Genomic DNA, 13890 nt, shown 5'->3' on the forward strand with positions numbered 1-13890 from the left:
CCGTTTGTGCCCATTTTAAGTCAAAGGCTGTCATCCGTCTGAATGCGCTCCTTGCACGCGGCAGCTCTCATATCACGAGACTGCAATCTTTTCTCTTAACATTCCTCCTGACCGCACACGCAGTAATAGTACGGATTTCATCGACTGCCCTGGTAAGAGTTTTTAATCATTCCATTATATTCTGTTTAAAGTAGTTACTGTACGACGTTATTTTGCTCAGCCGACATGCGCAATAATAGTTAAGCGTGGGATAAAGTGAGCACTGCTGAACAAATCTCACAGGAAATTGTTTGTGTGTTTTCAGTACCAGTTTTAAGTCTTTAACATCTTTTCACATCCCTGTTAAACTAGAGGAATTGCGAGCATTGTCAGAGTCAGTGAATTCAGTGTAAGTAAGCCACTTATTAAACGAATTATTCATTGTAGCTACAACCTTGATTTGGTCGATTCTTTAGCCTGTTTCTTTAAAGTACATATATGGTTTTCTTCAAAGAGTTTATTGTAAAATGTTCTCCTGTGGCATCATGCATTAAATCCATTTTGTTTTTGTAACCTCAAATTAATACAAAAAAGTTTTCAGCCCCTGTCTAGGAGACATACAATACGTGAAATACTGCTTTATGGTTGTTTCTTTCTATACTTAAAACAGAGAACTTAACACTTTGACGTGTGTCGCATTAAAGGTATAAGAATGGCTGGGGCCCCTCTGTGAGCTATACCGCAATAAATAAAATGGCCAAAAGTCATAATAGATCTGTGTTGAGAACGCACACATATTTTTTTCTAAACTAATAGTGATACTATCTTGTCGGTTTTATTTATGAATGTATTCACAGTCTAACGGTTTTCCCTTTATAAAAAATGTCCCCATCAGTTTGAAGAGCTTCAAATGGCGTATTCACTTTACCACACTCCACTGCCCTCCAGTGTTTCATTTGTCCCTGATGATTCAGGGTTACAGTCAAACACAACAACATGTCAAGACTGGGAACAAGCCCATCATCTTCTCTTTCACTTGGCCAACCTGAGCCTGGGTCTGGGCTTCCTTATCCCTACCACAATAGGGCTCCATATGATCTTCCTCAGACTGCTACTAATGACAGGTATGCAGCGCCCTCTATGGATAAACAGGAAATGATTTGATTCACAGTAAATAAAAAAACATTGCTTTGTCAAAAGTCATTAAAACACATTCGAATTTTTGAAAGAATTAAAGTTTTATACAAGCTGAATAAACTGAATATTTTAAGACAACATGACTCTGACTATAATGTCTCTCAGCTTTGTTGGATCTGAGATATTTGTCCTTACTCTTTTGCAGGATGCTCTTTGTTCATAGCGTGGGCCACGTTATATAGATGCACACTTGATGTGATGGTGTGGAATGTGGTTTTCCTACTGGTGAACTTCATGCATTTCTTCTTCCTGCTTTATAAACGCAGACCAGTAAGTCCAGTTGTCAACAAAATGTACTGAAACAAAAGATTGTGTAACATTGATAGACTCTTGTTCTGCATCCATGGCTACGACTAATACTAAAGCCTCATCTATGTCATCAGAGGTTTCAAATACATAATTCTTCAAAAAGAAACATACATTATTTTAGTCTTAGTAGGAATCCTTTTGTACAGAGGCTAGTAGCGAAGAGGACAATGCTGCCTGTGAATGAGTTTTGAGTTGACTTCATGCCAATGTATGTTTGGATCTGTTTATTCCAGATAAAGATTGATAGAGAGCTCAAATCATTATACAAGCGCATGTTTGAGCCCCTGCATGTACGCGAGGCCCTATTTCAGAGACTGACTGGCCAGTTCTGCACCATCCAAACCCTAAAGAAGGGCCAAGTGTATTCGGCGGAAGATAAGACTTCTGTTGATGAACGTCTCAGCATTCTTCTCAAAGGAAAGTATGTGCTTTACTTCAATAAGCATCTTCATGTGTAAATAAAATATAATATCACTGACATTTGACAAAAACCTTTTTTGAAAAAGCACTTTATTATAGGAACACTTTTCTAATACGGCCAGGGCTTCTAGCCTCACTTTTTTGAATGAAGGGATAGGTTCTAGGTTATGTTTTAATTTTGTTTTATTGTGTTAGTTAGCTGTATGTTTTGAATTATTATGGCTTAAATCAAAACAAACCAACTGCAGTTTGATTGATATTACAGTAATTGGAATGCACAATAAAAAAAAACATAATTTTTGAGGACACCTTTATCCAAAGTGACATATAAAAAGGAGAGCATTTAACAGTTTGTCAATAAGCTAACTTTAAGGCAAGTGTATCAGTAAAATGAAACCAGTTTGCGAGAACTTTAATTTTGTCGAGGCAAATTTTATTTTTATAGCGCTTATTGCTAACACATTGTAGTATGTTTAACCACACACTATGATTAAAATACAGTATTTTGACAGCAAATCTCTCAAAAGATGTAGCAACACTCCGTGTACAAATAATTGCCCGTATATTCATTGCTATTTTAAATATGCATTTCAGGCAGAGGTGGCACCACTACTCCTAGAGGTGGGGCAAATTGTAATACTTCTAAATGTAATTAAATTTAAGCGAAACTTCAATACAAGTGTAAAACACATCAAACAAATATGATATATAAATATATATTTGTTGTTATATATTATTAATATGATTAACTTGAATAAACACTAAAGAATCCTCAAGATTTCACTGCTTGTTTTCTAGACTGGTACACTCACACTATATTCTTATTAAATTGCTGAAAATAGGACATATTTAAGTACATCAAATACTTTTAAATCAATGGCCAATATAAATTAGTTCCATGTATACCATATGCAATATTATGGTTAAAAGAAGTAAGTGGAAAATACTACAAATACATTTAAAATGAACCCAGGGTAAAGAGAGAGATGTATGGTGTTATAGGCTGTAATAGCCTTACAGTACTAGTATTTGTCTAGAAACAAACTTAATGTAATACTAACTTTAACCTAAGAAACCCACCATGTTCTTTCAATTCAATGACGTAAAATGGTTGCATGCACAGGCAACCAAACTGACCACAGACACACCAGTTCTTCAGTAAATATAAGTTCCTGTATGATAAAAAACATCTACAGTATTTATAAATAATGCTTAAATAATAAAGAAAATAAAGAGGCTTTTAGTGTATTTTCATACATTTTAATATTGTTGGTCAGAAACAATACAAACATAAATAACCAAAATCATTTGATCTCATGATTGACATCTCATGTTTTACTGTAATATATTGAACACGTGTGTGCTTTGCTGTAGCATGAAGAGAACGGGTTTAGGTTGCAACCTTTTCACGTCATAGATTTTGACACAAAAATAGTTTCCAATCACTCTTGCGGTACTTAGATTTCACAAGCCGATCTATCTGTGCAGTTCTGCTCAAAGTCAAACACCTGCTGGGGCATTGAATAAAAAGTGCCGGGTCAAATGCCAGCTCGCCCCAATTGCTCCTTGATGTCAGGTTCTATTTAAGATAAACATAAGCAACAGTAACTACTGTATATGAAATAATAGTCCCTGTTACTGCAAACTGATTGCCACATTCATATTGTGAGTAAGCAGATATGTGTCTTACAGTAAAGGAATGTCATAAATTAAACAACTATATGCTGAGTGTTTGTGATAAGTAAACACAATATTCAGAGGGTGAAAAAACATAATTGATATATTATTTAACCATATGTGCCAATCCCTCTTACACTGAAATGGGCTAAAAGGAAAAGGGATGATATAAAAATAAGACAGTTATAAAACACATTAGTTACATGTCTATCAGATTTGAGTCAAACTATTATATCAAAAGCAATATTGATAAAGTATTAATAAAATATAAAACCACAAACCTGATATCAGTCCAAAGAGCAAGCCCATGGGGACAGTGGCAAGGAACCCAAGTTAAATTAAATGTTTAATGAGTAATGAGCAATGAGCAATGAAACATCTCTTTCAACCTAAAATGGGCATTGACAACTGCAAGAACGGAAGAAGGGTGGGGGCAGCAACTGTCATATGTCTGTGTCTAAATATTAGCCACGAATAGCAGAAGCAAGCAGAATATTTCGGATTAGAACCTGCTAATTGAAGGCTGCACTGTTACTCCAAAAAATACAGTTAAAGACATGGGCGTTATATTAGACAGCAACCTGTCATTGTCGAAATCACATCTCAAATGTCACAAAACAGCCTTCCACCTTAGAAATGTTGCCAAACTACGAAATATTCTTTGTGTTGCAGACGCAGAAAAACAAATTCATGCATTTAAGACCTGAAGACTTGACTATTGTAATGCACTTCTTAGTGGTTGTCCTGCATCATCAATTAAAAAAGGTCCTGAAAATACGATCACATAACCCCAATGTTATCAACCCTTGACTGGCTACCCATTAAGTATCGTATTGACTTTAAAGTTTGTTTAATCACTTATAAAGCCTTAAACGGTTTAGCCCCTACCTACATAGAGAGCGTGATGAGTTGTAGTGTGACAGAAGCTCTGTTAAGATCTAAAAAATCAAAGACTTTTGATAAAACCTAGAATAACTAAATCCACCAAAGTTGCTTTCTCATACGTAGCACCTAAACTATGGAAATTCCCTCACCCAAGAGCAAAGAAGGACTACTTGTTGTTACATTAATGCTAAACACATATCGTCACAAAATGAGACAAAATAGTTTCAACAACAAATAATTAAGCTCTCCCTGTTATTCATTAACATTACTCAGTAACTTTGAATAAAAGTCACAGAGTGCAGCTTTGACATGTCAAGGGGACCTGGTCCTCCCCGCTGAGTCTGGTTTCTCCCGAGGTATTTTTCTCCATTTATTTATCATTGAAATTTGGGTACATTGCCACAGGGCCGTGTTGGCTCGTTTACCGGGAGACTGCTATATTAGATTTGTTTAAAAGTTCTGTAAATTCCGTGAACATTGCTTTATTAGAATGATCTTACTTGTTCTACAAACACCATGCACTGTTTTTTCGTTTTTTCTTATTTTCTTCTGTAAAGCTGCTTTGGAACAATGCACATTGTGAATAGAGCTTTAAAACAAAAATGTAAATGAATTGAAAGTACACATCGCATAGAATAGTCCCTGTCGATTTTCTCTGAAAACAAGTTTGAGAAATCACATTAGCTAGCAAGGTAAAAATTTGTCTAGCCAGTATTATTTTGAATTACAAGTAGAAGAACCCTTATTTGGCAAATGAGAGTTATATCACCTTTTATTTAATCAAAATAGCATGTGCTATTATACAATTAAATATTGATATAAATTAGTGCTGTCAATCAATAAAAAATATACGATTTATCACACATTGTCACATGTAGCGTGTAGAGAAGCACATGACAACAGAGTATAATCCAAAGGGTATATTTTATTAGCTCCACAGGGAGAAAGGAAAAGAAAACCATGTTACTTAAACAATACCAGACAATGAACAAGGGAACAGATTGGGTATACATGAATATAGTCCATGGGTGATGAGGCTGATGACGGCCGGTGTGGGGACTACCGACATGTTAGAGCGTGGGTAATGAAGTCCATAGGGAAACACAGGGAGAGACAGAGGGAAACCCATAACATTAATGTTTTAAAATATACTTTTATATTCTAATACTTTCACATTTAAACTTCAAATGAATGTAAAAACAACAGCTTTCTTTTGACAGTCTCATTTTATGAATGAAAGTCAACATTCTGATATTAGTACTGCAACTGTCTTATTAAAAAATGTTTTTATTCATTTACCATGAATTTTAGCCGTTCGACAGTATAATTTAGACAGTAGAAAACTTTAGTCTTAATGCTAAATTCTAAATACATTACAGAATAATTCTGTAATGTTCGCCCCGGCGAACAGGTTCGGCAAACTAATTTCCGGTCTAAGACTGTAATGCATCAAAATCACAGGACACAACAGTTACAGAAATACTCAAACTAGCCAATCTGGAACAGACAATCCTAACAATTCCCAGGATAAACTACTACAGAGATTTATGTGTCAAAATGACTGAAAATGCCTGTCAGGTTGCTGTCAAACATTAAATATTAAAACATGTACGTCAATAGTAAAAAGAATATACTGAATGTTTTTTGCATGTTCCACAGGATGAAGGTATCGTACCGTGGTCATTTCTTGCATAATATTTACACCAACTCCTTCATCGACTCTCCAGAGTTCAGGTCAACTCAAATAAACAGGGGAGAAAAGTTTCAGGTAATCTGTTTAAATGTTAGTATTTACCTGATAGATAATTTCTCTTAAGAATGAATAAGCTTTCCTTTTAATCTCAACAGGTTACCATTACTGCTGAGGAAAACTGCAAGCTGTTGTGCTGGTCCAGAGAGCGTCTGACTTACTTCTTGGAGTCAGATTCTTTTCTGAATGAAGTGTTTAGGTACCTCATTGGCAAAGACATTACCAACAAGCTCTACTCCCTCAATGACCCAACCCTAAGTGATAAGGTTAGTTAATAAACCCTTTTCTCTGTTAGGATTGATATGTAAGCAGTGACATTTTTTTTGCAACAACCAAAAGAGTGAATTACATAAAACGCCAGGACCTTTCTTGGTTTGTAGCACTCTAGCTACAGAAACATAATAATGCTAATAATAATAAAAAATGGATATAAATATACAGTAGATGTTTAAAAATATAGCTGCAAGCAGCGTCACAGGGCCAAGCCCTCGAAGGCTCTAAAAGCGTTTTGACAGAAAGCCATCTTCTTTGTTGTGTTTGGGTGTACACGCACATACTACACCCCCACACCTAATACGCATGTGCACGATGTCGTTTTCTCATTCTTGCGTACTTCGGGGTTTACGCGGAAATGAGAACGCCGTGGTATTCAAAAACGTGCACTTTGAAACCCGTTTTCAAAAGTTTGTGTTATCAGTCCCCTAAAATGTTGTTTCCGTGTAAACAGACAGCCAAATCGCATAAATTGTGTAAACGGCCCCTTAGTGGCATAAAGCGATGAGGTTGCGATTTGCAACTAATGGCTTACTCCACCCCTTCCATTTGCAAGACCCCTCTCATAAATTTAGACCATACAACATGAGTCTTGACCTCTAAAAAATTCTTGTAAAACTATTATTATCACATGAAATGGTGTTTTGCTGTAGTAATATATATTTTTAAAAAACATTAACAACTCATAATTACAACACAAAACATCACAACTTGAACCACGTTTACGTTGATTAGCGCAGCAGGATTGTGTATAGAATCGATTGCTCCATTAGCCAAGTGTATTTCAAACTATTCCTTCAGTAGGGAGTATAGTGATGATTACTTCTGAATGTTTTGAAAATGATCAATTTGACTTTTACTAAACAACATTTTAAAGAACAAGGCAGAGACCATCTGTAATGACTAGCATTACACTTATACACTTATAAAAGAGAAACTCGCTGATCATCATTTTTGCGAAAACAATGCTTGATTGACAATGAAAACTACTGTCAATCACTGTCAAGTTTTTACTGTCAGGGTTTTCTTCATAATATGTTGAATCTGGATAGCTGACATTTTATTATTGTTAATGTTTATAAGGCAATGACTGTTACATTGGTTATGATGGTTGAATGTTAGGCACAGAAGAAGATGGACCGTCAGCCAAGCCTGTGCTCTCAGTTGTCTATGATGCAGATGAGAAACAGTATGGCCAGCACCAGCGACACTGACGATGTGCTTAATCAGATCCTGAGAGGCAGCTCATCAGGGTCATCAGTCCGTAAGTTTCAGTACACTGCCTCTTTTTCAACTATCAGCGCTACACTGAAGCCCTAACCATAACTGACCCTATATACCATGACATGATGCCCCTCTCGCTAATCCAAACCAGAACACACATGCCACTTCTCTCAGTCTTAGATGAGACTTATTATCTGCACTCCATCTGTTCCATCAAAAGTTGCTAATAGATAATACATTTGTGGTGTTGCACAACACATTGGTGGTGTGATTTCACATTATTTTATTAAATCACAGCATATTCATGATGTTATGTCCTCCTGTTCCTTCTCTAGCTTTGACCTCAGATCGAGCCTGATGGGGTGTAAGATTATTTCTTTTTTCTCTTATCCAACGCCACCAAAATGAACCAATTATTATCTTTACCAGTGACTAGTGTTCACTTGAAGTGTTCTTGTGCACACTTAACTCCCTTAATACTCAGAATGAGGAATTTCTGATAACCAGGTCTGTTATGAAATTAACCATTAACATTAAAAAAGCTACACCTGATGAGTGAGCGTACGAAAATAGCATATCATAAAAACACTCTTCTTAACAAGGCTGAGAGGGATAGAAGTCTAGAGCGCTGCTATACACTGCGTTGAATTGCACCTGAATGCAGGTTGTTTGGCCATCAAGACATCATATACATCATATACATATAAAGACAAAAAATAAACCATTTCACTCATTTCTACAGGACTGAGAACTAAGGGTTGTCAGATATTAGATCGTGTCCCATTTTTGAAGCTCACTATTACTATTGCGTAATAATACTATTGTACCATTGCTCATTTTGTGTTTATCTGAAGAAATGAGGACATATACAGATAGGATGGCATACATTTCATTTAATAGAAATCTAAAGATGAGAGTCAGGAAAAGTACACGTGTGACAAGTGACCAGCACGGAAATTTTGGATGCTTCTAATTCTATGTAACATTCACATGAGTGTATATAACAAAGATTCCAATTTCATTGTTTGTATGATTTTTGCCTCACTGTTTTAGTGTTTTACTGAGAGCTTTCAGTTAATGATTTCTAAAAACGACTTCTGATTATATTCCATATTTGCCAAATCTAATGAAATTTTAATGAGCCATTATTCATTATTTATCATGCACTACATTTGAATCTTATTTTGAAACCACACACTGATACAATTATTTATAGAATGAAGCATTATTTTCAGTCTTGGATTTAAAGCTTCTTTTTTTTCAGAGAAAACTCACAAAGCATCCACAACAATGAAGCCAATTGAAGAGGGAATGGAAGACGATGTATTTGAATCTGACTCCCCCGCGACCTTGCAGACCACTGACTTGAATCCCAGGGGAGACTAAATAAATTGTTTTTTTACAAGTGTACTGTCACCGTTCCAATATTGGAACACTTCAATAACTAAAATCTTATCTAATCATGACAAACTATATATCATTGGAAACGTCTAAGACTCTAGAATACATATTTGACCAGTGTTTTACAAAAATAAATAATGTTTTAGTAGTAATTTATTCATTTATGAAAAGAGTGAGCATAATATATTAAATGCTGCTAAATGTCACTGTTTCAGTGGTACAGTGACGTTATGCAATATAATTCAATTTTAATCCCGACAAACTATATTTCATTGGAAAGCTCAAAGAATGTAGATTTTATCATTGGGAAATGTTTTGCAATAGAAATCACTTCCTGTTACCCTGATTCCGCCATACATGTATTGCATTACGTTTATTTTTTATTTGTTTATTTGTTTATTTATTGTCATTGTTTGAGATATCAAAAATCTGTTCGTATTTAAAAAAAATTAATGCATTTTCACTGTCTTCGCATCGCGTACACCAGTTCGGTGGCCAATCGCATGAATCCCCGAGGAGTATTTAAAAGTTCATGACATGTACTTTTTGCAAAATCAAAATGACAGACTTCCTGTTGGGCAGAGCGAGTGGGTTTCAGTTTAAAAGTTGTTCAGGTCAATGAGAATTACATACGTATCAAGTTTCGTAAAGGCGCTCAATATGTGTACGCAATCTGTGCACCAAGATTATGCTGCCTATTTCAGGGGGCACTACAGAGCCTCTCTGCCATGCCTGCCTTTCTTTTCCCGGTTTGAGCCAATGTTCCAGAGATTTTCTCTTATTAAACACCACCAAGAAATGTGGGGAAAACAATAGTCTGCACCTCGGTGCTCGGGCTCTAATGGTAATATATTTCATAGTTTAGCCTGAATGACTAATTCAAATAGTTAGGGCAGATCATGACATATTGGTAAACAGCAGAAGACAGTTGTGTTAATCTATATCAAAAACATAATTTCACCGACTGAGTTTGTATCACATCTATGCAAGTATGCCAGTTTTCCTGTTTGTATTCTTGTGTGAAATTTTTTCTTTAGTCCATTTATGCCAGTCGTCTTGTGTGCATTCTTGTGCAACGATTTTTACCCTATAACAATGAATAGAATTTGAACACTTTTGGATTACATTTTTCAATCTAGATTACATATTTGTTTACACCAGTGTGTATACCAATGTTTGGTGTAGTGTTCTTTACATGGGACACTTATTGTGTAGTATGCTGCACACAGGACAATAAAGATGTTGTGGGTTTAACCACATCACCTCAAGTGTGTGTGCTTACTTTAACTTACAGAATCTACATGTGACTCGTATATAGATGGCAGAATGTTCTCTGTAAACTTACGTTAGGTAAACCTTATTTCCAATTAAACAATAGAAGAATTATCTGTTACACATCTGAAAAGAAGCTGTAAAATCACATTTCATAAACAATGGTAATTCAAAGTGCTTTACATAGAATAAATTAAAAATATCCATTTAATAGAACAGTGAAGAAATAAGAAAAATAAAATCTAACCAGTTAAGAATCAAAAATAAAATAAATACAGTTTAGAATAGAAAATAAATAAAATAAAGTAGAGCACAAACAATCGGACGGTCAGAGGCACACTGCACATTAATTAAATGCAAAGTTAAACAGATGTGTTTTGAGTCTGGATTTGAATGTGACTACTGTGGGAGCACATCTGATCTCTTCTGGAAGCTGGTTCCAGCTGCGTGACATGAGCATATCTGCAATGTATTGAGGTCCTAGGCCATTGAACGATTTATATGCCAGTAAAAAAACTTTAAAAACCTATATGTAACTGGAAGCCAGTGTAAAGACCTGAGGACTGGCGTGTTCATATTTTCTGGTTCTGCTCAGAATCCTTGCCGCAGCATTCTGTATGAGCTGCATCTGTCTTATGGTCTTTTTGGGGAGGCCAGTTAGGAGTCCATTACAATAATCCACCCTGCTGGTGATGAAAGCATGCACACGTTTCTCTAAGTCTTGACTGGAAACAAAGCATCTAATTCTTGCAATATTTTTCAGATGATAGTATGCTGATTTAGTTATTGCTTTGACATGACTACTGAAGCAAAGGTCTGACTCAAGAGACACACCGAGATTCCTGACTTGATTTTTTGTTGTTTGACCTTAAGAGTGAAGGTACGCGTTCACCTTAAGAACTTCATCTTTATTTCCAAACGCAATGACTTCAGTTTTGTCTTTGTTTAACTGAAGAAAGTTTTGGCACATCCAACTATTTTTTTCATCAATGCATTTGAGCAGGGAGTCAAGGGGGCTGTAATCATTAGGCGATAGGGCTAAGTATATCTGTGTGTCGTCTGCATAGCTGTGGTAAGCAATTTGGTTATTTCTTATTATTTGGCTCATTGGGAGCATGTACAGGTTGAATAGGAGAGGCGCAAGAATTGAGCCTTGAGGGATTTTGCATATCATGGATGTCCACTCAGACTTATGGTTACCTATACTCACATAATAATCTCTCCCTTCTAGGTATGACCTGAACCATTTTAGGACTATCCCAGAAAGCCCCACCCAGTTTTCCAGACTGTCTATAAGTATGTTGTGATCGACCGTGTCAAATGCAGCACTGAGGTCGAGTAGGACCAACACTGATAATTTGCCTGAATCAGTACTTAAGTGAATGTTGTATACTATCTTAATGAGCGCTGTCTCTGTGCTGTGGGCGGAACCTAGATTGAAAATTGTTAAAGTATCCGTTTGAGCTTAAGAATTTGTTCAGCTGGTTGAGGACAACTTTTTCAATGATCTTACATATGAAGGGAAGATTTGAAATTGGTTTATAGTTGTTTAATATGGTCTTATCCAGATTGCTCTTTTTCAGGAGGGGTTTGACAACAGCAGTTTTCAGGGAGTTTGGGAAACTTCCACAGAGAAGCGAGGCATTTACCACGTATAGAATATGCATATGAGGCCCTAAGGTCAATGCAAAAGGAAAACACAGAGGAAGGTACCATGAAGGTTTACTCTCCTGAGCTTAACTTTGTTGCAGATATCTGTTTTGCCCTGCTGTAAAACATACTTAGAATGTGGCTGATCTGTTATGAGACTAACCTGGTTGATCTGTAATTGCCTACTGCCTCAAAGGCGTGAGGTAATTTGAACTATTTACGCTATAGGATGAGATTGCGGTTTGCCACTACCCTGTTCAAGGGCTGTGATGGGCTTTTGTTGTCAACGGGGGCTCACTCAACCTTCCTTCCCTTTGTTGAACTCATTTGCATTTTGAAAAATACAGCATAAAAGCTGAATTTTTGGTTTAACCCATTCACATTTCACTTCCCAAAACACTTTCAAAATCCCATTGCCATTGCCACAATCATGTAGAACGATTGAGAAGTCGTTTCCTACACATGTGGTACTGCGGTCTTCCATCCTGCCCTGTAAGGGGTGCATAGCAGTTGTCCAAGCCTTATTGGATGGTACTATGGGCAATTATCAATGTTAGTCCACCAGGGTCCAATCCAAATGTGGCAAACTCTTTTTCATCCTGAAGGTAGAAAAAGGGCATGCAATAAAGCTGGTGCTCTGGATTGCATTATTGTGTGCTATACACTAAATAGGGAAGTTGCTATCAAAGTAGTTGAACTATAGTCAAGCTGTAACATTCTTAGTGCTACTTCCTGACCATTATACCGTTTAAAAGGAGTTTATATTTCTGTAAAAATGTGTTTAAACGAATTAGCAGCGCTGCTACTTGTAGTCTGCCTTTATTTGCCCGGACTCCCCTTCACAAAGTTCCAAAAAATAATAATAAATAAAAATAAAAGATACAATTAACTCAAAAAGACTCAGTCAGAGTCCATCCACAAGGAAAGTCCACCACTATGTTCAGCTCGTACATCCATTGAAGTTAAATCACAAGAATCAATAACATGAGTAGGGCAACGGATGGGTCACACACACTCAAACACCAAGCACAAAACAAAGGAAACAGAGAGCTTAAATACACTCTGGATAAACAGGACACATGTGAAACTGATGCCATTAATGACACAAGTGAAGGGCAAAAAAAACACTCAATGGGACCGACGGGTAAACCCTGACACTTTTCAATAGATCCTGCAGTCATAATGTTTGTTGTTAGGAAGGCAAGAATTCACCGTCCAATCAAAGGAAATCACTCCACACATAAAGCCTTCCTGTCCCAGCCAGGGCTCTAAATGACAACCTTCTTGCTGTGAGCCACTCTGATGCCCACTAGGTAATTATTAGGAAACACATCGGTTTCAAATGTATTTCTATAGCAGGGTTCACATCTTTCAAAGCTTTACAAATACATATTAATATAATAAGTAATGAAAAAATGATAAAACAGGATACTATGCAATATAAATAATAAAAAGAAAAAACTCATTCAAAACTATTCAGACAGGTCATGGTATACAAATATAAACAAGCGTAAATGCCATTTAAAGAATCAGAAGGATCTTCTGTTTTTACAAGTAACTGAGGGGAAAAAGGGTCTTCAATTTAATATTGTGTTTAAAGTTATAAGAGACAACAATAAATACTATGATAAACCATACAACAAAATATAGAGTTTATATAAAGAATACTTCACAAAGCAGTGTTTGTGAATCTCAGAATTTGATGCATTACATGTCAGAATAACTAAAAGTTTGTTCTGATCTTAGATTCTGATTGTCATGGATCTCAAGGCAGGCAGACTTATACGGGGAAAAACTTTTTTTTGAGATACAACAATAAAAGGAATATCTTGCAGTCAACAAGTCCACTTGCC

At 36.2% G+C, this 13890-nt stretch overlaps 1 protein-coding gene across 2 annotated transcripts; it reads left to right on the plus strand.

The window, feature by feature from the left end:
• Nucleotides 1–8: 8 nt before the first annotated feature.
• Nucleotides 9–10381, plus strand: popdc1 (popeye domain cAMP effector 1). Of its 2 annotated transcripts, XM_079470431.1 has the most exons (9): nt 28–152; nt 305–388; nt 875–1103; nt 1322–1446; nt 1719–1906; nt 6127–6235; nt 6316–6483; nt 7613–7754; nt 8979–10381. In XM_079470431.1, the coding sequence occupies exons 3-9, from the start codon at nt 890–892 to the stop codon at nt 9098–9100; spliced, it is 1068 nt and encodes a 355-aa protein (XP_079326557.1). In that variant the 5' UTR covers nt 28–152; nt 305–388; nt 875–889; the 3' UTR covers nt 9101–10381. The 2 variants fall into 2 exon arrangements, with proteins under 2 accessions (XP_079326556.1, XP_079326557.1); XM_079470430.1 differs by lacking the exon at nt 305–388 and having other exon boundaries at nt 9–152.
• Nucleotides 10382–13890: the final 3509 nt, after the last annotated feature.

The sequence above is a fragment of the Barbatula barbatula genome (genome assembly GCF_947034865.1).
Source record: "Barbatula barbatula genome assembly, chromosome: 12".
NCBI classification, from domain to species: Eukaryota; Metazoa; Chordata; class Actinopteri; order Cypriniformes; family Nemacheilidae; genus Barbatula; species Barbatula barbatula.